This window comes from Hibiscus syriacus, unplaced genomic scaffold (assembly GCF_006381635.1).
Source record: "Hibiscus syriacus cultivar Baekdansim isolate YM2019G1 unplaced genomic scaffold, ASM638163v2 tig00111493_pilon, whole genome shotgun sequence".
NCBI classification, from domain to species: domain Eukaryota; kingdom Viridiplantae; phylum Streptophyta; class Magnoliopsida; order Malvales; family Malvaceae; genus Hibiscus; species Hibiscus syriacus.
This window is the reverse complement of record NW_024063102.1, coordinates 877815-905810: the sequence shown is the minus strand read 5'-3', so window position 1 is coordinate 905810 and position 27996 is coordinate 877815. Positions and strand designations below refer to the sequence as shown.

Below are 27996 nucleotides of genomic sequence, written 5' to 3'. Positions count from 1 at the left end.
TGTTGTACTTTACTGAGGAACAGTGCTGTATTAGTATTCGAGTATTTGTATTGGGCGTGGCGCCACATTTGGAAGCTACACCACCTTTCCGACTTCCCACACCCCTCTGCTCTCTGTTACTTCACAGTACCATATTCGGTCGTTCGTTCCGGCGCCGATGAGGGGGCGAAAGCGGACAGGAGCTGCTGGTATCAGTGAGTGTCATGAAAATAGTAGGATTCTAAGAGCTAAACCCAACTCCTCACAAACCCAAGCAAAACCCAAAAATTTAGACGGATTTTCTGCAAAGGGGCCTCCTTTCAAAGGAACCAAAACCGGGCGAGCCGTGTTTTCTTCTAAGAAGCGCAAACATAAGACTTTGGAAAGAGAAAATAATGAAGAGGAGGAGAAAGAAGAAGAAACTACAGAGGAGGATGCTGATTCAGAAACTGATGGCAGTCAAGAAAATGACGGGGAAGATAAAGAAACAGAGAAAGCAAATGATCCCGTGTCAAATTATTCAAAGAAGAAGAGCGATGCTACAGTAAGAAAATGAACCCTCCGTTTTACGTTGGTCTTGATGGGTTTTCCTGATTCTCTTTTCATTTTTTCGGGGTTTCAGGGAAAGTCACTAATGTGCCATCAGTGCCAGAGGAATGATAAAGGTCGAGTTATTAATTGCAAAACTTGCCGCAGGAAACGATATTGCATCCCCTGTATAACTAATTGGTATTCTTTATTTTATTTAATTTTGTCTTCTTTCTTAGGTTTGATTCTTATTATTATTCTCCATCTCCATAAATTGGCTTGACTCATATAAGTTGTCATCCACTTAAGAATTAAGATTGTATGTGACTGTGAGTTTGAATTCTTTGGTAATACTAGATTGTATTGGAGTTCCCATTTAGTGCTTTATTTTAATATTCAGTGAAAGCCTTGTGTTGGGAAGAGCTCTTGTATATATTCTTATTCTATGTGGACTTGTGGAGTTGCTGATAGAGCATTATACTAGAAGTGTTTCAGCTTTTAAACGAGTTAAATGGGTTTATGTGACCTTTTTTTTTCTCTCCTTTATTTTTAAATGTCTCATTGTTCCAAACTTTCTGTATTTAACATGTATTTCTCTTTTTCATGAGATGGTTTTTAATAAAAGATAAATTGGGTCAGAACTAGATAATGTTGACTAGACTATGCTGCATGTCAATTGAAACTGTGTATTGATTTGTAATAACATGATATCAGTGCTTCTAGGTGATCACTTCACTAACCCTTGAGATAGAGAGGAATATGATTATTGCTTAAGGATCATATCTGTCAAAAAACAATGCTTCTGTTGAATATACTCTAAAAGATCTATTGTACAATTATTTAAAAACTGAAATATGTTAAGAAATGCACAAAATTATGTGGGTTGAATAATTGCTGGAAACCTGCATATTTGCTTTGCTGGTGTTCCATGTAGTGCACATTTCTTGGATAGTTTTCTAGTCAAGAAATTTCAATGATTTTTTTTAGTTTTTTTATTAAATAAATAAACTTTACTTCTATTTGTTATTTTTTAGGTGCTTTGACAAATGCTTCCTCTTTCCAGTTTATTATCTCGATTTCTTAAGAAAGCATTAACTAGCTATTCCAAATAATATTAACACATTGAAAGCACAAAGGATCTTGTAATGTAAATATTGGTTGTTTATACTTGTCACCTGTTTCATGTTTTAGTTGAGTAGACAATTGCAATTTTCTTTTGCAAATGTCTCTTTTTCACTCCAGTTATACATGTGAACACATCTTGTTCATGTTATATACAATATGCGTTGCTTCTGGAATGTATGCAACTGCCAACACTTGTTCATGTTATATACTTTCACATTTTATCTATTGTGAATTTTGGACCAGGTATCCAGGGATGTCAGAGGATGCAATTGCTTATGCCTGCCCAGTTTGTCAAGATAATTGCAATTGCGGGTCATGCTTGCAGATGAGTGGATCTGCCAGGGTTGGTTCCATCTACAACTATATTTTATTCACTCTTCCTGCAATAATTGATATATTTATATATATATATATATATATATATATATATATATATATATATATATGGTGATAAACTGTAGAAATTGGAAAGAGCTCTACACTTACAATGCACCAATGATGAACAAGTTCAGCACTCTAAATATTTGCTTAAGTGGCTTCTCCCACACATCAAACTGTTTAGCCAAGAACAAATGAAAGAGAAGGTGATAGAAGCTAAAATTCAAGGTATGTTTTTTTTTTTGGTTTGATCTGGGCAGGAATGTCTGCTCATTTTGCAATGCAAGAGCTTTTTCTTGCAACTTAATTATTCTTTTTTATGTGCTCTAACTTGGCACTAGTTTATTTTATATATTCTCTATGTCCGTTTTACACTCCATATTCGGGGTTTGTGTTGTTCTCTCCTTGGGAGTGAATTGTGCCTTACCAACATTTGTTGATGTCTAACTTGGCACTATAGTAAAAGAATGGTTTAAAACCTTTGATTTGTGTCAAATCTTAGATTAATTAAGATTACCCATTTTACTTTGTTTTTCAAGTTGACTTGGTTTTATTGAGGTTAGCTTAAAACAATTTGTCTTGATTTGGTAGACAAAGGTAGCTTGATAATGGACAAGAAGATGCCGATTATGATGCTCCTGAAGTTGCTTGTTAGAATTCAAAATTTCTAAAACATTTGGCTTCTGGTAGATATAAAACTTGGTCTACATGTGCTCTTCTTGTAGTTTTCATGCTGGATTTGCCTGTTGTTTTCAAGGATCAAACTACTACTCTTTTCTTTTATAAGAATAGAAGGCCTCGTTAAAAACCCCCTTCATGATTAATGGAGCTCGTAAAGAAGCTCCTTGATCAGCGGAAGGAGGAAAAGAGTGCCTTAAAATTTCATTAATAACAGAAGAAGTACATAGCAAATACAACACCCAGAAACACTCCTTATAGAAACTAGAAAACCAAAAAGCATCCCTAAGCAACAACACTGAAGTCAGCCTATTCCAGCCTTAGCTAGGGCATCAGCCTCTAGGTTAGCTGTCCTAGCAACCCATCTAACAACACCCTCTAAAACTTTAAGCCTATCAACCATGTCTTTAACAATAAAAGCATACACATCAGGACATAATTCAAACTACTACTCTTAACATCATACCCTGGTTGATACAGTAAATGTCTTTCCATAACGAATTGTTTCTAGGAAAGAATCTTTGTATGCCATATGTAAGTAGGCAGTAGAACATCATTAGTTGATTTTTTTTTGTTTAATGTTTACTTAAATTAATTTTTGTTAACTTTGATTTTTTGGACGAGTAGGGGTGTTCCCGTCAGAAATACAGTTGAAGCAGGAATTTCCTTCTTATCATAACCATGTATATTGGTATGTTATAAATATTGTCATATATGATCATTTGGTTTGTTGTTAAAACTTAAAATTCCAGGTATTTATCAGATTACTGGTGCTGTTTTGTATTCTTGTGCAGTGGCAACTGCAGAACTTCGATTGCTGATTATCATCGAAGTTGTCCCAACTGTAGATATGTTCTCTGCCTTAATTGTTGCCAAGAAATTCGTGAGGGAGGTTTGCAGGGGGGAGAAGAAGTAAATATTGAATATTTTAACAGGGGCTCAGCTTACTTCCATGGTTCAGCTCATATTTTTACATATCCAGAAGAGAGGACGCCTCTTGATTCATCTTCTGGAACTGATTCTGAAGAATACTGCTGTGCAGCAGCTATTTGGAAGGCAGATGAAAATGGTAGTATTTCTTGCCCCCCAAAAGATTTGGGTGGTTGTGATAGTGGTCTTTTAGTGTTGAGATCTATGTTTGCAGAAAATGCTGTTGTTGAATTGGTAGAAAAAGCAGAGGCAATAGCCAAAGATCTCAATCTTGAAACCACACATAACTCTCCTAAACAGGAGTGCCTTTGTTACACCTCAACTGATGAAATTGACTTTGCCAATAGTAAGCCAAGGAAAACAGCTTCTCGAGAAGATTCCACTGATAACTATTTATATTGTCCAACAGCTAAAGATGTTCAGAATGGATGTTTGAAGCATTTCCAAAGGCACTGGAGCAAAGGTGAGCCTGTTATTGTTACTAATGTGCTCGAGAATTCAACTGGTTTGAGCTGGGAGCCGATTGTTTTGTGTCGTGCCTTACGTCGGTTTAAAAGCACCAAGTTTGAGCAACATCAGAATGTGAAGGCCATTGATTGCTTATGTTGGTCGGAGGTCAGTTTGTTTTTTTTTTTGTCATCTGCCGTGGCTCAATTTTATAAATATATGCCACTAAACTTCATTGCATGCAATTTCTTGTACCAATGTTTATGGATTGCTGTAATCAAAATCAATATTCATTTCCCCTTCAAGGTTCTGTACATCATATGTTATTGTCTGCACTATATGTTGCTGCATGTTAAAATAAGTGATTTTTTTTGTTGACTGATACATCGTATGGTTTCTATTGTAAAAGCAGCATGGCCGATCTCTTTTATTTCTTTTCCAGTAAAACCTAGTATCATCTATTTTAGTTAAATGTTTGAAAGTACATGGATCAATAATTGATTGATTTTAGTTAACACACTGCCCCCCTTGTAACTACAGGCCACAGGGTAACTATTGCCAAATTATTTTCTGGTGAAAACAATTGCTGTTAATTTACTTTAGAAATATAATTACAACAAAAGTATGGAATTGATAATCATAATAAGTTGACAATAGTATTGTTAGTTTCAAAGTTGTTTATAGATGCTTTTGCAGTGAACATTTGAGTTCTTCAAGTTTGGTTTTAAATCAGCTCTCTATGAAATGCAGGTAGAGGTCAAACTTCATCAATTCTTCAAAGGATATAAAGATGGTCGTTTTGATAGATATAATAGGCTACAGATTTTGCAACTGAAAGACTTGCCAGCATCCATGACATTTGAGAGGCACCTTCCACGTCATCATGTTGAGTTTCTTCGTTGTTTGCCCTTAAAGGAATATACACACTCTTGTCATAGCTTTCTTAACCTTGCTACCAAATTATCTGGGATACTTTCCGAGCCAGAGATGGGTCCAAAGTTACATATTGCATATGGACTAGCTCAAGAGCTTGGGCGAGGAGACTCTGTAATCAAGCTTCATTGTGATATGTCTGATGTGGTATTTTGTCTAACCTTTTTTTTCTCCTTGCTTTCTTTAAATATTTAATTTTGCATTATTAGAAACTTTTTGTTAGATCATAGGACTTTGAGGAGCTTTCTTTATTATACCAGCATATTTTGTTGCAGTGAACAATGTTTCTTTGGGTTATGAAACTTATGTATAAGACCTGAAAGTCGTCAGATAAGGTCTTGAAAACAATGTTCCTTTTGTTTCCTGGTGTTGCTGACTGTAAATACTTATGGGTCCATGCACTAGTTAGTAGTTTCCATTTGTCAGACGTAAAATCTGCATTATAAACCATTTGATGGAATAATTTTTTCATTTCCGATCATGTATGTTAGGGAAAAAAATTTATAGGAATATTAGATGGTATTACTGCTTCTGTTTGATGAGTTTTCCTTAATGGCTGGTAGATATAATAAATATGCATTTAACATCATTAGGGGGAATATTAATGAGTTTTGATTGGTAAGTTATTGGCTTACGGTCATATATTTTATGCTACAAAAAAGTGAGAGATATATTAGGTAACCTCCCTTGGTTTGCTGTGTTCTTGTAATCTAGTACTTGAAGTCTGTAATTTTGACAAGTGAAGATGTAAAATAATAGGAAGAGGATACTTGTATTTTATTCATCAACATTACAAGTATAAATGTTTTATAATATGTAAAATAGTATCCGACGTTAACTACATAATATCATACATTAATACAATATATATCAACCCTAATATTTAGTCTATAAATATGTAACACTCTCTGGAGCTTAGAATCATGGCCTATTTGTTTTTATAGAAAATCAATCTTGACCGCATTAAGAGCCTTTCTGAAAATACCTCCTAGTTGTTCTCTATTTTTCACATAGCAGGTAGTAATCAGACCTTGTTGGATTTTTAAACAAATGAAATGGCAATCAACCTCAAAGTGCTTTATTCGTTCATGAAAGACTGGATTAGAAGCAATGTGAAGCACAAATTGATTATCTCACTATACCTTTGCAATTACTGAAACCTTAATTCCCACTTCATTAAAGAATTGATATCTCCATATGATTTCACGCACATACTTGACCATAGTTCTATATTCCGCTTCTGTAGTAGATCGTGAGACCCCATTCTATTTCTAACTCTTCCATAAAATTAAGTTTCCTCCGACAAACATACAATATCGCGGAATAGATCTCATATGATTCCTTACATTCTGACCAACCTAAGTTCGAAAAATATTTGATCCTAGTATGATCATGATTCTTTTAGAATTTCATGTTTAGGAGCATTTTTCAAATAATGCAAAACTTGTTCTACTATCTTCCAATTATAGATGATGACATATGTTAGTTCACCACACATACCGGGTAAGCAATATCAGGACTTATCACAGTAAGATGATTGAACTTTCTAATAAGTCTTTGGTTTCTTACTTTTAAGTTATGTTACGGTTATATAGATTATTACTTTGTAAATATTAGTGTTTTATCCTATCACTAACTCTCGCATCCTACTTTGTAGATAAAGATAGTTTTAACTTGGCTAGAACTCTATTGTACCTATCTGATTACTGTAACATGAATTCAAGAAAAATTCCCAATATTCTTTCCAGTAAATTACATTTTCTATATGGTATCAGTTTAGGTTAGATCCCGACCACGACGGTTTCGGAGGTTGCGACCTCTGTTTCTCACTCGAATCCTGCAGACTCCGCTTTGTCTCCCATCACCTGTTATCGCTTAAAGGGTGATAACTGTATTCCCTGGTCTCAACCGGTCCGGATATACATCACGGGTCGTGAGAAACAACCTCTCAGAAAATATGCCAATACCAGATTCTTCTGATCCTCATACCGAGACTTGGTTGAGCGATAACAACATGATTATGTCATGGTTGCTCAATTCCATGGTGCCTGATGTCAGGGAAAACTATTTGTTTATAGTACTACCTCTGAAATTTGGCATGCTGTGTGAGAGACGTATTCTAATCTTGACAATTCTGCTTCTTTGTTTGGGATTGAGTGTTAAATTAATGAATTGAAGCAAGGTGATCTAAGTGTTATACAGTATTTTACTCAGTTGTCTCGATGAGGTTTGCGGTCAGATTTTGAGGGTTAAACCCCTTTTGTCGCTTCGAGAGGTTTTTCTTGGGGTTCGTCGCTAAGAGAGCAGGCGTTCTCTCATGCTTTCCACTCCGGCGGTTGAAGGCTCTGCTCTGGTGGTGCACACTTCTGGTGATTCTCGTTATGGCTGTAAATGAGGTCAGTTCGAGTATTGTTGAGCTCGACTCGACTCAAAAATTCTAAAATGGAGCTCGATTCGGCTTGAAAACTCGCGAACCTAATATTTTCAAGCTTGAATCGAACTCGAAACTATGAATTGAAGCTTGAAAAAGCTCAAAATGAAAACAAAAACTTAAACTTAACTCGATTGAAACTCGAACCTGGACCTTCAGTACATGAAAATTTTATATTGTATTTTTTTAAAAAAAATCAACAAATAAATGTTAATATTATTAATAATTATTTTTTTCAAAATAAAATTTTAATATATTATAATTTCGAGTTTCTCGTGAGTATTTTAAGTTGAGTATCAAGTAGCTCATTTCGACTCGTTAAAAATTCTAGTCGAGCTTGAGTTGAGTCCATTCAAGTCGAGTATTTATCGAACTTTGATCGAGTCGATCTTGAGTAGTTCACGATCTGTCTCGTCTCATTTACAACCCTAATTCTCGTTCTAAGAAGGGTTGACCTTTGTTCAATCACTGCAAAAAGGTTGGTCATGTTCGTGATAAATGCCAGAAATTTCATGGGTGCCCATCTGACTGGAAGCCTTCCAAACAGCCTTCACAGCGTGAACCCCTTGGTAAATCTGCTACGGTTGATGCTGCAGGCAGTGGATCCTTCAGTCGACAACAAATGGAGGAGCTAAAACAAATTTTTGGTTAATTCCAGTCTTCTTTAGAGCCCAAACACGCATGTGTTGTGCGTGAAGGTAGCCCCTCTTTCACTCCATTATTTCTTCGCCCGATTCTATTTCTTGGATTGTTGATTCCGGGGCTAGTGATCATATGATGGGTGATGTCGCACTATTTCAGAAATTTCAGAATGCAGTCTCTTACTCTAGTGTCTGAACTGCTGATGGTTCACTTCCGGCTATTGCTGGCAGTGGCTCTATTCGCATCAATCCACGTATTGTTTTATTCTGTGTTTTTTACGTTCCAATTTTGGCTTACAATCTTCTTTCGGTCAGTAAATTGTCTGCAGAATTGTGTTGCACTACCACTTTTAACTTCGATATTTGTGAATTTCAGGTGAATGTTTTGGTGCATTCTACTGAAGTAAAGCTTACAGATGAGCAGCTTGTAAACATCAAGAGTTTAAAAGAGCTTTTGCAACATCAAAAGCGAATTTTTGGGATGAGGACGAAGGTTGATGGAGCTGAGCCTGCATGTTATTCTTCACCGAATGCAAGGATGTCAAAACTTGAAGACATTGAGGTGGAAGATGTTCAGGGAGGTGCTATTTGGGATGTTTTCCGGAGAGAAGATGTTCCCTAGCTAAGGGATTATCTTAACAAGCACTTTACAGATTTCAGGCATATAGATTGTTATCCATTATCACAGGTGAATGCATTTTGAATACAACTAATTTCTAACTTAATCTATGTTTTAAATAACCAATCTATGATATTGGTAGGTATTGAGATGGTTACATGTTTACGATTTTGGATTTTGAGTGAGCCAGTCTGTTTTGATCAGGAATTTGATTTGTAGGGTGGAATTGGAAGAAAAAGGTCTTAATATTGTAATGATCTTTTGGTTTCCAATAAACTCCGAAGAAGATGCTCCAAATGCTAGCAGGGTCGGTGTAAAATATATAAAGTTGTCTCCTTTGATGCTTATGTCCTAAATTACAAGTCTGTTCTCCAATGAGCAGTGAACTTATCTTAAAACTGTGGCAAAGATATGTCTGTCTAATGTTTTCTTAAACTAGATGTTTATTATTTTGGCCCAAAATATTTAGTAATGAGAGTTCGATGACTGCATTGACATTTAGAGTGTGCAGTTTTGCAGGGTAAATAGAACCATGAAATAGAAACAATACAGTAATCCTTTTACTGAATTGTAGACTTCTAGTTTCTTTTATTTTATCTAGTGCCATAAACTTTAATTTATTAAGTTCTGGCAAACCGATGCTTTTTCAGTTTTACAGTTTTCAGAGACTCATTGATACTTCTTTTGGGATATATATAGGTTGTGGACCCTATACATGATCAGTCTTTTTACCTGACTGTGGACCATAAGTCAAATCTTAAGGGAGAATATGGTATGTTGAAACAGATGAATTTTTTAAACCAGTAAAATAAAGCATCGCTCTTTGATTATGGTTAATTATTAATATGCTGACATGCAGGAATTGAACCATGGACATTTGTTCAGAAACTTGGTGAGGCTGTTCTTATAGCCGCTGGCTGTCCTTATCAAGTCAGGAACATTAAGGTATCCCGATTTTCTTTTTGCACTCCTTTTCTCGTTCTTTAGTTATATAAGTATTGGTGGAATTGAAATGATTTCAATCCTCTTAAGGAGTATACCATCTTGTTCATTTCTAACGGGGTCCATATAAAGGCATGGTATGGCATATTGTAGGAGATATTCTAGTTTGGCATATTGTAAAGGGATTGTATTTTCATAGATGAATTTGGTTTCTTCCTGCTAACCAATCAATACGGTCATGCTTATATTTTCTGATGCTAGTCTCAATTTTCAACAGTCCTGTATAAAGGTTTCACTTAATTTTGTTTCACCTGAAAGTTTTGGTGAATGTGTTCGTTTGACGGAGGAATTTCGTGTACTTCCTCAAGGTCACAGCGCTAAAGTGGATAAATTGGAGGTATGTGGGTAGTTATGTACTTAATATTGATGTTGCACTTTTGTTGTATATGTGACTTATTCTGGCTTAACTTCCTGGTGTTTTGTTGGTTAAGTTTTGAGCTTAATGCAGTGTTGAACTTGAACATGCAATCTCTGCTTATGTGTACATGAAATTTGTTGTATCATAACCACCTGGACCTGAGTCCTTTATTCTGTTTAATGCCTTTTCTCCGTGAAATGCCATCTGAAACAGGCAAGGAGAATGGCTCTACAAGCAATGTGTTCTGCAGTAAACTGTTTGGATCCAAAGGCTCGGTGAGTTACTTTAAATGCATATATGAAGAATGGTGTCTTTATACAGGGAATGTGTGCGGCTTTTCTTTATAGGTTTTTGTCGGAGTACTGTTATCAGACATCCATTAAGTCTTAGAGATATGGCCTGCTAATCAGTTTTTCTATAATGACGGCAATTGGAAATAGAAATGTAAGGAGTACTTGGTGATGTACGGAGTACTTGGTGATTCTTCTCGTTTTCGTTATTTGAACCATTTTGAAAGGCTTGGCATGCTAATAGGAATTTCTCAGAATGTATTACACTTGGATTTTCTTTAAGCGCCAACAATCACAAACAACATACATGAATGTTAGTTTATTGCTTGCCTTTTGAGCTAGGTTATGTAATTTAATGTACTTTTTTCAAGGGAAAATGGAAGTTTGTATTACCGAGTGTTATGTGGTTTTATAGCTGTTAGTTATCATGGTGTTCGTGAAAGCATTTTACTGTTTTTGAGTTTGTCTGAGATAAGCTTTTCCAAAATCTGATCTAGCAATGATCGTCGACCTGCTCTTTATGAGTATCCTTGATTGTTCCCACTTCTAAAACGTATATCTAGTTGTATGTGTTTGAACTAATGCTTTTCCTTTCCCCTCCTCTTTCAGTTTTTCCGGAGAGAGGGGAGTGAGAATCCCTGAATTCCATCAGTGTATGTTAAGTTCAAGTCCTTCAGGCAAGCATGGAGTGGGTAGGCAGCTGGAGACTGATTGTTCTCTTCCTTTTGTTGCCGAGCACAGATCTACCAGTAGGAAGGGTAAAGAAAATGAGGTGGTTTCTGATGAAGAGTCTGAATACAGTGATCATGGTAGTGCTGCTGACATTGATGAGGAAGAGGAGGTTGCTCAAGATAGAGAAACAAAAGTCCAGATCGAGGCAGATACTGGGGATGCTGATGAAGGCACAATGGAGAAGGAAGTTGAGACTGAGGTAGATGCCAACAATGACATGGAAGATCCTGACATTGGAAAGGAAGATGAGGTTGCTCTTCATCAAGAAACAGAAGTCCAGATTGAGGCAGTTGTCAGGGACCCTGATGAAGGAAGAATGGAGAAGGAAGTTAAGATCGAGGTAGTTGACATCGATAGTGGCAATGACATGGAAGATACTGACATTGAAGAGGAAGATGAGGTTGCTCTTGGTCAAGAAACTAAAGTCCAGAAGATTGAGGCAGTTGTCAGGGACCCTGATGGTGCAATGGAGAAGGAAGTTAAGGTTGAGGTAGTTGATATCGATAGTGACAATGACATGGAAGATCCTGTAGACCCTACCATTGAAGATCCCAAAACCTTGAACACCATTGCTCCAACTTATCCAAAGAAACATGTGGCCTCTCCGGTTCATGCATTTCACAATGCACACAGTTCATCAGCAACTTCTAGTGCGCAACATACCGATTGTTATACTGTTGATTTCTATGGTTTTCAAGTGTCAGCAAACCACAAGCGATATTTGGAAGTGATCTATAACATCGAGGGTGCTTTCTGGAAGAGCTGTGCCATCCAAAGTCCGGTGTGGATCTCTTCCTTGCTGAGGCTATTTGGTGACGCATTGGCATTGTGTGATACGCCATGGTGCTCGTTATCTCGAGACGATATAAGATGCATGGTTCGGTCCATTGAGGATGCTAAGGCTATTGGATTCAGTGTTAGCTGTTTGGAGCCTCTCATTGAAGAGGCTAGGACCATGATAGCCTCTTATGACAACTGTTTGGGTCTGAAAGACCAGTGGATCAGAGTGAAGAAGGAAATAGAATCAGTAAAGGGCAAGCTGGCATACTTGAGAAATCAGAGGAGAGAACTTAAAAGAAAGCTAAATGCTCTTTACAGCAAGATTGGGCGTTCATCTACTGCATTTAGCTTTGTTCCTAGAGTTAATTACACACTTGTTGGCTCTCCCAAATGGTAAAATGTGTAGGTGAAAGTTTGCACACTTGTTAAAAGTAGTCATCGCTTTAACTATATATCCTATACTTTTGTACTAAAGTTAAAACTCGCGAAAGCCATCCAACACACACCCACCCACCCGTGCGCGCACACACATATATAAAAGTGTTCTAATTGAAAAGCTTTTATTTTTTTTTTCTTTTCCTTGTTACAGATTCCTTTGTTATCAAAACCAAAGGTTTGTCATCAAGAATTGCAAACAAGCCCTATATATTTTTAAGGGAAAGTCAAACAAACCCAAATTGAAATATGAAATATCCATCCTTCAAAGACTAGGCAAGTTCGAGGAAGATGGAAGATCTATTTTCTAGGGTTGCCTCATTTTTTTCTCTAGAAAGATCATCATCAACGTCAAAGTTCGATGTACATTCCTTTTGTTCTCTTTCCTTCCTCAAATCGAAAATTAGATCCCAAACATTTCGATTATGTTGTTGCTTTTGTTCGGGGTTGATTGATTTTCGTTGAAGCTATGAGTGATTCTATTTTCAATTTAATACGGGTGATTTTGAGTTATTTTTTTCTTTCTCCTTTCTCTTTATTTTCCTAAAAAATTTACTAAAGAAACGGTAGAGAATAAAATATGAAAAAAGAAAGAAAGAAGGGAACTTATTATCCATTGAATAACACTTTTTTAAAAGATGTAACAAATTAACCATAAAATAATTATGGAATGAAATATTAGATATATTTTGATATGAAAAAATTTAAACACTTAAAATAAAAAATAAAATTAATTTAGACACTTATATTGTAATAAAATATTTTTTTATAGAAAGTCTCTAGTTTTATTAAAAAAATAAAACATATCTAAAATTACAATGAAGATTTACAAATATAATGTAAACGTAAATTATAATTAGGATATTTTCTTATAACCATTAACATAAAAACTAGCCACCTAGATCACACAATGACCAAATAAGGAAAAGGTTAAAAAACCTAACAAAAAAGCTCGAACAAAATAAGGATACGAACAAATATGACTGCATCGACAAACGAACCACAAAAGGGGATGAAACTACTGAAGGCCACCGACAAATCGCAAATCAAAGTCAAGCAACGTGAAAAAACTCCACGAACGCAAAACGTATATTCAAATCAATCTGAGGGTCCAAAGTAGGGAAGATCATCATGATAACAAATAAGCGTAATATTTATCAGTCATGGCGAAGTCAAATCCAATCCTGAGAAAAAAAGATAAAAGAAAATAACAACAAAAAATCGTAAGCTACCAAGAGACAGAGAAAAACGTGCCACAAAGGCAGAGATAAACTTGTCATAAAGACAGAGAACATGTCATAAATACATAATTATTCTTATTAGAAAACTAAAAAAAATAAAGAAAAAATATAACATGCCGGCAACAACCAGTATCAAAACCGGTGTTTCTGCCAGTTAAACAAAATTAAAGAAGAAGAAAGTTGGATCGATTAATAAAATTGACACAAGTTGTAAAGAAAAAAAAAAGGAAAAGGAGTAAGAAAACGGCTAGGATTTAGAAGTAGAGTGTAATAAAATATTTAAAACAAATATATATAACCACTTTAAAAACAACAAATAAAAATGTTATCAATTTAAATATATTAATAATATTATGTAAAAAAACAAATCACATTAAATAAAATAGATCAATTAAATTTAAACAAATAACATTAAATAAAGTAGACCATTTAAATTTAAACAAATTACATTAAATAAAGTAGACCATTTAAATTTAAACAAATTACATTAAATTAAAATAGATCAAATAAATTTTAGTTTTTAGAAAAATAAAGAAATTAAAATCATATGGGTTTGATAACATTAATCGTTACGTTGAGTACCAATGAGAATGATGAATAGACTTTGGGGTGACCAATGTGTTATGGATTGGGAAATAAGAATAAGAAATTATCGAAGAAGTTGGGATTTTAGAAGAAGAAGAATGGAGATTACAGAAATGAATTCTCAGTCATTCAATTCATGAGCAAAAGATGACTACAACAAGTATTTTATTTAGTTACAAAAATAGTACTGAGAATCTAATTCCTGCCAACTGGCATTTTTGCTAACATACTTGCTTTTGTATCATTTCCCTTTTTAGCCTTCATTTGGGCCAACCGATCTGGGCCGCTCCATTGTGCTTTTGGCCTGCTCCATCTCGGCCTGCTCCCTCTCATCAGGTAACATAATCATCTGTCCCTCTTCTATTTTAATTCCCAATTCACATTTTTTAATCCCTAACCCTCGAGCCTCCATCCCCAAATCCTCCCCTCTCTCATCCATTCCCAATCTCTTCCCTCCTCGTCGCTCTTCTTCTATTCCAACCATAACAATACCCACCCCACGAGAAGATCCTTGTCCCCAAGGATCAAATCCAGGAAACTGAGATTTTAAAACCGTATAGTCTTCCCATGTGTCGTTCGATTCATCAAGATTCTCTCATCGAACCAAAAGCTGAGTGATTGGTTTGCTGTGTCTATTCACTATACGTTTAGCCAAAATCTTTAGAGGTTTAACTCTGAAATTTCCTTCATCATCTATTGCAGGAGGGTCCGTTGTAGCAATAGAGGAATCCCTGATAAATTTCTTCAGAAGGCTTACATGAAACACTGGATGAAGTTTTGATGAATCAGGTAAGTGTAATCGATATGCCACTTCACCGATTTTTTCCAGAACCTTATATGGCCCATAATATTTCGCTGCTAACTTTAGGTTTTTTCGCAGGGCTAATGAAGTCTGTCTGTATGGCTGGAGCTTCAGGTAAACCATATCCCCCACATGAAAAACTCTTTCTGATATCTTTTTATCTGTTTGTTGCTTCATATGGTTGCTGGCTAATTCCAATTGATGCTTGACCAATTGTCTAATATTCTCTCTGTTTGTCATCATATCTTGCACTGCTTGCACTGTAGTTTCTGTGGTCTAAACCATAATAGGTGGTTTGTAACCATACAAAGCCTGGAAAGGTGTAATTTGTAGGGCAGTGTGATAAGTGGTATTATACCACCACTCTGCATGAGACAACCACTTAGCCCATTGCTTAGGCTGATAGAAGCAAAGCCCTCTAAGATACTGTTCTAAACATTGATTAACCCTTTCTGTTTGTCCGTCCATTTCATGATGATAAGCAGTACTGAAAAGGGTCTTAGTACCCAACTGTTTCATTAGTTCCTTCCAAAATATACTAGTAAAGGTTCTGTATCTATCAGAAATTGCCATTTTAGGATGGCCATGCAACTTATACACATTATCCAAGTAGATTTTAGCTACCTCTGCTGCAGAATAGGGATGAGATAGTGATAAAAAATGACTGTATTTGGTAAATTTATCCACAATAACCAATATACAGTTTTTCTTAAGTGAAGTAGGTAAACCCTCAATGAAATCCATAATTATGACTTCCCAAGCCTGATTAGGGATATGCAGTGGCTGTAGTAATCCAGGCTTTGGAATATGTTCCACTTTAATTTGTTGGCAAATCTAACATCTAATAAAAGCAGTAACCATAGACTTAAGATTCGGCCAATAAAAAATTGACCTTATTCTGTAATAGGTAGCTTGTATCCTGAATGTCCCCCCAGGGGAGAGTCATGCAAAGTCTGTATGATTTTCATTCTAAGGCTTCCATTAGATCCAATATAAACTCTCCCTTCATATCTAATAACAGCCTTAGACAATTTCCATTTACTATCAGCAGCTGGATTAACAGTTAGAATTGAAATCCAATTCTGAGCTAAAGAGTCATTCTGATAACTGTCTTCAATCTCCTGGACCCAAGTAGGAATTAGGACTGTTGCTCCTATAGTCATACATTGAGCTTGATCCTCCCACCTTCTAGATAAACCATCAGCAACCACATTTAATTTTCCTTTTCTATACTGAATAGTATAGTCTAACCCAAAAGCATTATCAACCTTTTTTTTGAATAGTGGTAGTCAACTTATTCTCTAAAAGAAACTTTAAGGGTTCATGGTCTGTCTTAATAAAAAATGGTCTGCTCTCCAAATAATGCCTCCATTTTGACACAGCTAAGGGAATAACAAGATATTCTCTTTCATAAATAGATAGTGTTGAATCTCTAGGGCTTAAAGCTTTACTCAAATAAGCAATTGGTCTTCCTTTCTGTGAAAGAACAACCCCAATACCCCCAGAACTAGCATCTATTTACAGAAAAAAATTCTTAGAAAAATCAGGCAGTGCTAAAACTGGAGCAGAGCACATAGCTTTCTTAAGATTTTCAAATGCATTATGAGCAGCAGAATTCCATTGGAAGCCATCCTTCTTTAATAGTAATGTCAATGGTCTACTAAGAATGCCATAATTTTGAATAAATCTTCTGTAATAATCTGTTAGACCTAGAAACCCTCTGAGAGATTTAAGGGTTTTAGGCTTCGGCCAAGTTTGCATAGCTTCCACCTTACTAGGATCAGTAGACACCCCTGCAGCAAAAATAATATGGCCAAGGTACTCTACCTTGGTCTGTCCAAAAAAACACTTGGACAATTTAGCAAATAGTTGGTTCTTTTGCAAAACCTCCAAAACTGACTGTAAATGTTCAACATGATCTTCCATACTGCTGCTATACACCAAGATATCATCAAACAAAACTAAAACAAACTTCCTAAGGAATGAATTAAACAAATTATTCATAAGAGCTTGAAATGTAGCAGGAGCATTAATAAGGCCAAAAGACATTACCTTAAACTCATAATGGCCTTGATGTGTTCTAAAGGTTGTCTTGTAAATATCTTCAGGTTTAATTCTAATATGCCAATAACCAGACCTTAGATCAATCTTTGAGAAATAAATTACCCCATACAACTCATCCAATAAATCCTCCACTATAGGAATAGGAAATTTTTCTTTAACATTCATACTGTTAAGTTGCCTATAATCCACACAAAATCTCCAAGTTCCATCATTCTTTTTAAAAAGAAGGCAGGGAGAGGCAAAGAAACTCCTGCTAGGTTGAATAATAGAATAAGTTAGCATATTAGCTATCTGTTTCTCAACTTCAGCTTTCTGATTATAAGGAAATCTATAAGGCCTTAGATTAACAGGATTGACATTAGGTTTAAGTGGAATTGCATGGTCATGAGACCTCTGGGGAGGTAGACCAACATGTTCATAAAAAACTAGTCTGTATTTATCCAGTAGATGCTGGATTTCAATAGGAATGGAAGAAGAATGCCCTGTCATAGTCATTAGGACAATATGACCCATAAGATCAGAATCCCCTGCACTCATTTTAAGTAAGGTAGCTCCTGAAATTTACTGCAGCTCAGTTGAAGGCTGTTGTCCCTGAATACAAATCCTCTGCCCTCCATGGTCAAAACTTAGAGTCATGTTATTAAATTCCATTACTACTGGACTGAAAAACTTCATCCAATCCACTCCTAAAACCATGTCACTTCCCCCCAACTTAATCAGTTTGAAATCATGTGTAAATGTATGGCCTTGCATTTTCCATTTCACTTTGTTGCATCTAGCTGAACTGAATAATTATTGACCATTAACCATAGTAATAGCCAAAGGATAAGGAGTAGTGATTTGAATACCAACATCAGCCCAATTAGGAGTCAAGAAACTGTGTGTACTCCCACTATCTATTAGAATAGTCAATGGTCTACCCTGAATAGATCCTTGTATCCTCAATATGGTATGACCAATAGAACCAGTAATGGCATTCATAGATATTTTCAATGTTTCTTCCTCTGCTTGTGGGGACTGATCTGAGTCTGTAGAAAAAATTTCTACTGAGGGAGTGTCAACTTCCTCAGTAATCATGTTTAGCTGTCTGTTTTTGCATTGATGACCTGGAAGGAATTTTTCTCCACATTTAAAACAAAGGTTATTCTGCCTTCTGTACTCAATAAGATTCTGCTTAGGATTTGATGCTGCTGTAGTTTTTGTGTTCATTGGTAATGAAGTTGATTTAGATACAGTAATGGGGTTTGGGTAGGGTGGGGGTTTAAAAGAAGGCATCAACCTTCTGTTCTCAAACTCCACAGACAATTCATAGAGTTTAGCTTGCTTACATGCTTTAGACAAATTCTTACGATCCAAAGCCTTGACCCTATGCTTAATATCATCCCTGAGTCCACTAATAAAAAGTGACACAAAAAATTCCTCGGTTAAATTAGGATTCTGCAGTAACATATGAGGTTGTAACTTCTCAAATTTCTCTTGATAATCCTCCATAGACCCCTTCTGAATCAATTTAGTAAACTCCTCTACAATATCAGAAAAATATTTGTCACTGAATCTGTGACAAAGATCATCCTCAAATTCATGCCAATTAACATGGAGTTTTTGCATAATATACCCATCAAACCATATTTCAGCCTTGCCTGTTAAATACATAGTAGCTACCTCTACTCTCTGCTCAACAGGAACACCACAAATGGAAAAGTATTTCAGACATTTTTGAAGCCACCCCCTGGGATTAATCCCATCAAAAAATGGTAAATCAATTTTAGGTCTATACCACATTGACCCCGAATTGATAAAAAAAACTCTCTGATCCCCTGTTTTCAGCTTCCATTCTTATAATAGGTCTATTGTTACTATTTTCACCCACTTGATTCTCATGCCTAGAACTATTCTTAAGGGCTAAACAAGCATCAAGCTTGTCTTTCAATATTCCCGGTTCATCAGTTTTATAAGTGAATCTTGATTTATCCTTTACTATAGTCACCAAAACAGGATTTTTCTCCCTATTTTTAGAGTTATTAGGAGTGTTTACCTGATCACCTTCAGACTGCTCTTGTTCTCCATCTCTGCCAGTTAAAATCTTCAAGAGTTTTTCCACATATCCTTGGTTGGTAGCCATTATAGTCTCCATTGCAATAATTATGTTCTCTTGGGCTTCCCACCATTTAGGTGGATTAGAATCATCGTTACCATTTTTCACCAACGTTGTCAAATCTTCCATCTGTTTCTGTAACCCAGCTAAATCTGCCTCCATCTCTGATTTTTCTTTGTCATGCTCGTGATTTACTTGCCAGAACCGAATCTCTTGATACCAATTTGTTGTGGATTGGGAAATAAGAAGAAGAAATTATCGAAGAAGTTGGGATTTTAGAAGAAGAAGAATGGAGATTACAGAAATGAATTCTCAGTCATTCAATTCATGAGCAAAAGATGACTACAACATGTATTTTATTTAGTTACAAAAATAGTACTGAGAATCTAATTCCTGCCAGCTGGCATTTTTGCTAACAGACTTGCTTTTGTATCATTTCCCTTCTTAGCCTTCATTTGGGACAACCGATCTGGGCCGTTCCATTGTTCTTCTGGCCTGCTCCATCTCGGCCTGCTCCCTCTCATCAGGTAACATAATCATCTGTCCCTCTTCCATTTTAGTTCCCAATTCATATTTTTTAATCCCTAACCCTCGAGCCTCCATCCCCAAATCCTCCCCTGTCTCGTCCATTCCCAATCTCTTCCCTCCTCGCCGTTCTTCTTCTCTTCCAACCATAACACAATGGATACCAATAGCAACCCTATTTTTTTTAAACCCTAATATGCGCATTATCTGTGTAGGGCTCCTTCTCAGACCAAATGCTAAATAATTGAACATCCAAAACTTCTTATCGACTGAGCAATAATCTTTTAAAAAAAATTAAATTTTTTTAACTATATTGATCATGTATATATACGATATAGCTACTCGAATTTGAGACCTTTAAAAAAACAACACTCGATTTTATCATTGAGATCACTCGATGAATTTAAATTTTTAAGTTTAAATATGTATAATAAAAAAAATTCTCCCTATCTTACAAAACCATGTAAATTAGTAGTTAAATCTTGATTATGCAAAAATGAAGAAATTAATTATTTAAAACTGTTAATTCACGCAATTAACTCCATCAATTTAATCTCTATATATTTTATCAGTTATGTTTGAAATATGTGACTTCTAATAATATTGTCTGACGAACAGATGTATTATATAATTTTTTTTTGAATAATTTATCCATTTAACTAAATCAAATGCATCCCTTACTTATCTTTGCAGTTAGGCCAAGGATTTGCTGATATGGTAAGTCTCCAGCTTGTTGCAGTACCTATGGGCAAAACAACATGAGCAAGGAATCCTTGGGCATTGATAGGCCCTTCATTGCAACACTAAAACTTCAAATATTCCTTGTTGGCCCAAGGGATTTAAATTGTGATCCAGTCGTATTTTAAGTTGTAATGATGTGAATATCATGGTCGTACATAACACTTTCGGTCGACATCGTTTTCGTTATATAACGATTGTTATTTTAATATAAGACAGCTATTCATATCCCTGGTTTACCTCATGACCAATGTTGAGGTGGTAGTGGCCTGAATCCCACAAGGATGAAGACACAAACTCGCTTGCTAAGAAGTGCACTTGTTGCAAGGGCCGGACGTTCTATGCTCTTGACCCCGACCATAATACAACGGTTTCGAACGAGACAATTATCGTTAAATAAAGTCTGCTATTCTAATAACTGCTATTTAAAATCTCTGATTGTCCCTGTCACCAATGCTAAGGTGATAGTGGCCTGAATCCCACAAGGATGAAGACACAAACTCGCTTCCTAAAAGGCGCACTTGTTGGAAGGGTTCGACGTTCAACGCTCTTCACACAGACCATAATATTAACCCTGAGGCTGTAAATAAAATCATTGACGTTGAGCAGCAATGAAGATGGTAAACAAACTTTAAATTTGGGGGACCATTAATGGATAACAATACCAACCTGTTTTGGAAAACCTAATTTGTAGCATATGCCTAGGCCTTGTTTCTAACACCAATTACTGCATGTTACCCTTTGGGAGAGTTGTTTCAAATTATTCTTCTTGTACCATAGTATTGGGTATTGAATAAACATATTAACTTTTTTTTAGTTTGGAACCAAACTTAATTCAATTAAGTCATGCGTGTGTATATAAAAGGTTAGGGGCTAAGATTCACTTACACCTAACCTAAAATTTTTAGATTTACCCCTTTTAGGATCCTTGGATGAGAGGAAATCAAAGTTGATATTAACTCTTTGTTTTTTTCCACTGAATATCTTCTCATTTCCTATTATTAATATCAACTTTTAATTTTCTCTCATCCAACGATGTTAAAAAAGTGTAAAACTTTTTAATTTTGCACTATTTCATGGGAATTTGTTATGAGGAAAATGGATTGTGATAACTTTTGATGGTTTCAACTCTTATGATTTTAGTGGACATATACATTCGACGGTTCTAATGAGCTGGAAAAAATGAACGGTATAGAGAGAGTGATCTTGAGAGGGAGAGATTCCTTCTCCAAATTTACATGGTGATTTATGTCGACTCTTAGTCCTGGTATTAGACTTAGGATGATGATGGTTACTCGTAAGTTTATAGGTTAAATATATATAACTGTCAAATAGTAGATTTAGTTTTGATAAATTACATGATCCCGCTAAAAGTCACGTCAAGAGATTATAACCTTCGGAAAAATGTGAAATGTCGGAGGTTTTAAAAAAAAATTCAAAAGTTTTGGAATTTGATAGATGGAAGAATGATAAGAGAGACGTGATTTGTGGAGGAGATGCGAAAGAGGTATAATATAATTAAAATAAGAGGCCTTGTTTCACATTAATTTAAGGCATCTTCCATGTAATTAGGACACCAAAAAGAAAAGGGGTCACATACACGACTTTGGTGGGTGAGTCTCCCAATAGGGATTTTCTGCATACATAGAGACTCGAACCTGAGAACTTACGATATCAAGTTGCTTACTACTTGAACCAACCCCGTTGGTCAAAGTTTGGTATTTCACCACACTGACTTTTGACCTTTTAATCAGATTACTTGTGGTGAATACTTGCCCCCATTACCATTTCTAGCTGTAAAAAGGAAAACAAAGACGAAAGGGTTTACCTTAGTGCTTTCAAAGGAACCATTTACAGCAAAAGAAACACAGCTTAAATTGATTCACTTGCCCATTTCGTCTCAACTTTTGCTTTTACTTTTTACCTCCAATAATTTTTGCTTTTGTCTATGTTTCCGCATAGGACTATAAAAGGATACTTATTGCTATTAAATTGCTGATAATGCCACTTCTTGCTCAGTCCAATCCCATTCCATTAGGTCAAGCCTTTGTTAGGGGTGGCTTGGGTGACTTTCCTTTCAAACTAATGAACACCGTCAATTTTTATCTTTCTCATCCCCAAAAATGATTTCAAATAAACTTGATTTTAATTTGAGTTTTGAACTTTACGAATCACTCTAGTCATGTTCAAGTAGTTTTTGATTTGGTCATTTCTAGTATAAATCATTTTTGGGTTATTAAGTCAAGTCAATTTTGGGCCTACATTATTTCAGGTTCAAATTACTTTTTAATATTAGTCATCATTCGAGTTTTCCAGATCTAATAATCTCTAATATGATCATTTCGAGTTACTCTTCAACTCAGATTCAGGTTTAAATTCATTTGAATTTAGATTTGATTTTATGATCAAATCAAATTGAATCAAGTTAGATTCGTTTTTTTTGAGTTTCGATTAGGCATAATGTTAAAAATGTTTCTTGTAACACCCCAATTTAGGGGCTAAATTTAAGAAATTATAAAGTGCTAAATTTAATTGGAATTTTAGTAGAAATTGAGGATTAAATTGAATAATTTCAAAGTTAGAAGACTATTTTAAGAAGTGAAGAAAGTTCAGTGGCTAAACTCATGATTTAACCATTTTTTATATATGTTGAATTATAAATCTCTCCCCCGTCAGTTTCTTGATTTTTCCAGTTTTTCCCTCTTCAACAACCATTCTTTCAATTCCGATTTACTCACCGTCTGACGTCCGATTGACGAGCCAAAACCACCATCGTTTTCATTGTCAACCAAGGAACAAAACCCCTCAAACATTTCATCGTGAATCGTCGCCGTTCGTCGTTAATTTCAGTCGGAAGTATCGTCGGTAATAACTCGATTTTAGTTGGTTTTTCATCGATTCACGACGATCAGGTCATCCGTTTACGACACCTCCCGCACCATCGTGTTCGTTGCATCGTTTCGAGTTCGCCGGTGTCATCCTTGGTCTCCGTCGACGGTGGCGCGTGAGGAGGTGAAGCGGTCAAAGTTTCCGATTTGTTGATATCGAGCTCTCCGCCGTTCAAAATTGTGAACCGAGCTTTGTAAGTATCTTGAAATCGCTCAAAATAATTTTTAAGAATTTTTCCGTGATTTTTAGGTAGCCGGAAGGAGCCCCACGCGCCGCCACTGCGCGTGGGGATGGTCCAAATGACCGGTTTGACCGGTTTTGGTGCATAGTTGATCGGTTTGACCGGTCATAACCCGACCCGACCCGTTTACCCGACCTGCTGACTCGACCCGACCCATTGACCCGACCCGTTGACCGTTGACTCGTTGCACGTTGACCGTCGTTGACCACCGTTGACCAAAACTTTGACCGGCTTTGACGGGGCATTAAACTACCTTTGACTTCGACCGAGTATACCTATCCTGACATTTTTCGACATTCCAAATCCGATTCCGCTGTCCGATTTTTGAAATTCGAACTCGAAGGCCTCGAAATTACCGGTCAAACCCGATGACTTTGATTTCGACCGAAAATTTCAAATTTCTGAAAAGTCATATTTTATACTTTCGACGTCCTGAATCCGAATCCGAAGTCCGTTTCGCCAAATTCGAACCCGGTAAGCTGTCTTTCACTGATTTATCACCTGATTCGATCCATTTATCGCAATTAAGCTCCGTTTCTGATATAATTTATGTTGATATGTATCTGAGGAATTATTGGAAGTTGAATTGAAGATCAAAGGCGTTCGAATGGAATTTTTATGGTCGATCAATATTGCACGGAAATCGAGATAATATTTTATTACCTCTTTATGCTTTATTGAACATGTTGGTATTGGTAAATGCATGAATGAAAATGTTTGGTCTCATATGTGTAATTAATAAAGATCTACATTTGATACGAATACGATAGCAAGTAGGTAACTGAATATGGCTCAGATGACTATTATAAGAGATTGAGGAATTGTTAGAATTAAATTACAAGTTTGTGATTGGTGATAAAGAAATCAACCCTGGATTTGTAACTTATATTTTATATCATCAAAGGTTAAATGTTAAAGGTACTTGGATGGAAAATTATGAGAATACTTCGGTAGGGTAAAATTACGAAAATACCCTTATGTTGTAGGATGTTAAGAATTATCCCTGGAAGTTGGTTAATAACTCAGAAAGAACATATTGATTTGATATAATTACAGATGTGCATAAGAAATGTTAGTTTTATTTGAAAATTATGGATAACCGGTTTTAATCCTTGGAGAGTTTGTGAATGATACTAGAAGTCTGTTAAGAGAACCGTTTCAAGATCAGAGAGTGTTCAAGACAACAATTAATCATAAGATCTCTAAATTATATTATTTTCGTTAAGACCTAATATCGAAATCATCTGGTTAAGAAATTACGAAAATGCCCTTGAAAGGTAAAATAGTCCGAGTTGACCCTGAATGAGAAAATACTTTGAGGATTTGTACTTAACTCGATTAAGTACAGATTTGATTGTTAAGATCCTGACTTAGTGTAGGAAAATTCCTGATATTCCGTTTGTAAAATCTGAGAAGGCACTTGACCCTGAAATATCCGAGTTATGAGTAAATACCTGAAGAACAATTTGTCGGGGGTGTTCTGTTGTCAGAATTGTTTGAAAGGACTGAAATAAATGATAAGATTGAATTTAATAGTAAGATCGGACGGAAGGAAAGGATTGGAATACACTGTTGTAAAATGACCAAAATACCCCTGTAGTGGAAATGACCCAAGAATACCACCAAGCTCAAGAATGATTGGATATCTTCGAGCTATGAAATAAATGGAATAAAAATGAACACCAAAATTACCAAAATACCCTTATGTCCTATTCTAAGTAAATGCCTTGGATTAATTAAGGAATCCAAATAAGCATAGGTATTGGACTACCTTTAAAAAGTTATAGAACACAACTTAAGTAAGCCGATCAACTTTAATGATATGTCAGTACCTGAACGACATAGATATTACTTGAATGCGTGTTCGTCTTCTTAAGTTTAGCTCGATGATAATTTTGGAAGTATTCTGCTCAGCTCAATTCTAGATCGCATTCAATATTAAGAATTGGACGTTTGTTCGAAAAATCAACCAAGAAGACCAAATTGAATGGATCTGAAGTACAATATATATCTGAAATACATGAACGTTGTATTACTCTGGAAAATCCTAAAGTAACTGGAAGGGACTTGGATGCTAAATGAACTAAGTAACTTCAATGATTAAGGATTAAGTGATTAGGTTAAGCCTGGAAATTCGGATGAATTTACATGATGTATCGCCCTTATGAAACATGAACTACAAATCAAGCACGTCAGTATTTCATGATATAGTGAAACCTTAGAAATGAAATAAAGACCATTGGAATATCTATTCAGCGATGATTCTGAAGATGATCTATGGACAAGAATTTGTGGTATTAAAGAGTAAATACCCTAGAAGGAAAATGAATTGACCAGTCGACATAGATTGTTAAGGTTCTGAATCTTCGTTCTCAAGTTGTTCGATTATCCGATCAATTGACATGGATGTAAAGGATTCTGAATACCCTTCTGATTACGTACAACTTATGAAAACTGCCCGAATAAGATATGATCCTGATAATTCACATTCTGAATAACTGATGATTCTGTCAGTTAATGAACTCTTCCAATAGTGATTCTAAATTCCAACATTCTATCGACATACTGAAGAACTGTGTTTCTCTGCCTGATACAGTACCTATAAATAATACCTTTAAACTCTGGTGTGTTCCCTAATCACCTGGATATTTTACCTGATTTCTGATTTGATTTCTATTATAATACCTGACCTGGATTCTGATCGGATACTTGACCTGGATTCTGATCGGATACTTGACCTGGATTTTGATCTAACACTTGACCTGGATTATGTTATGATTTTTGATATTTCCGTTTACGGACGGAACATGTTTTACTTGGGGGGTAATGTTGGAGGAAGTATACCTGGAGGCTCCTCGGCTGTGTGCTCAGGGCCTTACTTACCGACTCCTCGGCTGTGTGCTCAGGGCCTACTGGACTTGACGGTGGGTGTATGGTTCTGGGGAACCTACACATTTTGGACTTGACGGATGGGGGTATATATATATGTTTTAAAAGATCTGTATCTTTTTACTGGTTTTACGGGAACACAATAGATAACCTATTCTGATCTCCTGAACTCAGTCATCCGAAATATTTGCCTGAACTGAAAGCTTATTGTCCGTTACCATCTGAAATATCAGTAGGATCTATGCTCAGCATAAAAATCTGTAAATGTTTGGAAATAATAAGGATATGTATGTTTATCTGTATATGCACGTTCTTCAGCATCATCTGGTAGTTCTGTATTACTGAGCTTTTCGAAGCTCACTCTATTACTCACCTTTTTCAGGTTAAAAGAATTGTACCAGTGCATCTATCGACTTCAGTAAGGGAGTTCTTCCGGCGTTGTTGCAGAGTATGGTACATGTGATTAGGGGGCATGTAATTGTATTTTGATTTATATATGATTCTGGAAATCTGTTTTATTTTTAAATAGCGACAACTTATTTTATAAGTTACACATTTCAATAAAAGTTTTAAATTTTCTGCTATTTTTACAGTGGGTCGCTCTGATGGCCCAAATGTGACACCCCGGATCGAATCTGGTTACCCGCATCGGTCTGGGGGGTTACATTTAGTGGTATCAGAGCTTTGGTTTGAGTCAAAATTTTTCAAGATAGACCAGTCGGTCGAATATCAAAATATGTCTGATCAATACATGCCCCTAGACTATATCGTACTTCTCTTAGTCGGAACTCTAAGGTTGAGTCTTTATCTGTAACGAGCGAACCGAAATTTCTATCCGTTAAGGCTATACTTGTACAAAACGGAATACCGGTAACATCTGCCTAAAAGCTCTAAAGTACCTTACGAGCCATGTGAGAGTTAATTATCTGAGAAATTCTGACTCGACTCTGGAAATGAAAATGGGGATATACTGCTGCTCTATGAGCCTATGAGCCTATTCACATAACCAAGGCTGAATTGATTTCACAAGGATAAAGTTATTTTGATTATTTACTTGGATTGAGAGAGAATTCTGATGAGAATGTATACTCAGCTGGTTAAGGATTAGTGGAGAATCCGTACTTTTGTAAAAGCTACTTAAAGATATGAGAGAACTGATGAAAGTTTTATTTCTGCAATTATGTGACATGAATGAATTTCGAGGACGAAATTCTTTTAAGGAGGGGAGAATTGTAACACCCCAATTTAGGGGCTAAATTTAAGAAATTATAAAGTGGTGAATTTAATTGGAATTTTGGAAGAAATTGAGGATTAAATTAAATAATTTCAAAGTTGCCAGACCGTTTTAAGAAGTGAAGAAAGTTCAGTGGCTAAACCCATGATTTAACCATTTTTTTATATATGTTGAATTATAAATCTCTCCCCCCCCGTCAGTTTCCAGAATGATTTTTCCAGTTTTTCCCTCTCCAACAACCCTTCTTTCAACTCCGATTTACTCACTGTCCGACGTCCGATCGACGAGCCGAAACCACCATCGTGTTCATTGTCAACCAAGGAACAAAACCCCTCAAACCTTTTGTCATGAATCGTCGCCGTTCGTCGTTAATTTCAGTCGGAAGTATCATCAGTAATAACTCGATT

General features: G+C 35.9%; 1 protein-coding gene across 1 annotated transcript; it reads left to right on the top strand.

The window, feature by feature from the left end:
* Positions 1 to 98: 98 nt before the first annotated feature.
* Positions 99 to 27675, top strand: LOC120163741 (lysine-specific demethylase JMJ25-like). The gene is made up of 13 exons (XM_039173586.1): positions 99 to 523; positions 602 to 708; positions 1876 to 1975; positions 2094 to 2238; positions 3316 to 3379; positions 3483 to 4233; positions 4816 to 5145; positions 8447 to 8758; positions 9389 to 9461; positions 9549 to 9634; positions 9909 to 10028; positions 10263 to 10324; positions 27665 to 27675. Exons 1-8 carry the CDS (start codon positions 158 to 160, stop codon positions 8690 to 8692), a joined length of 2109 nt encoding a protein of 702 aa, XP_039029517.1. The 5' UTR covers positions 99 to 157; the 3' UTR covers positions 8693 to 8758; positions 9389 to 9461; positions 9549 to 9634; positions 9909 to 10028; positions 10263 to 10324; positions 27665 to 27675.
* Positions 27676 to 27996: the final 321 nt, after the last annotated feature.

Excerpts from the sequence above, each read along its gene's own strand:
- LOC120163741 (XM_039173586.1), top strand. The coding sequence starts at position 158 with ATGAGGGGGCGAAAGCGGACAGGAGCTGCTGGTATCAGTGAGTGTCAT. Across the intron at positions 524-601 it reads AGAAGAAGAGCGATGCTACA|GGAAAGTCACTAATGTGCCA; the intron begins GTAAGAAAATGA and ends TCGGGGTTTCAG. Across the intron at positions 3,380-3,482 it reads TATCATAACCATGTATATTG|TGGCAACTGCAGAACTTCGA; the intron begins GTATGTTATAAA and ends ATTCTTGTGCAG.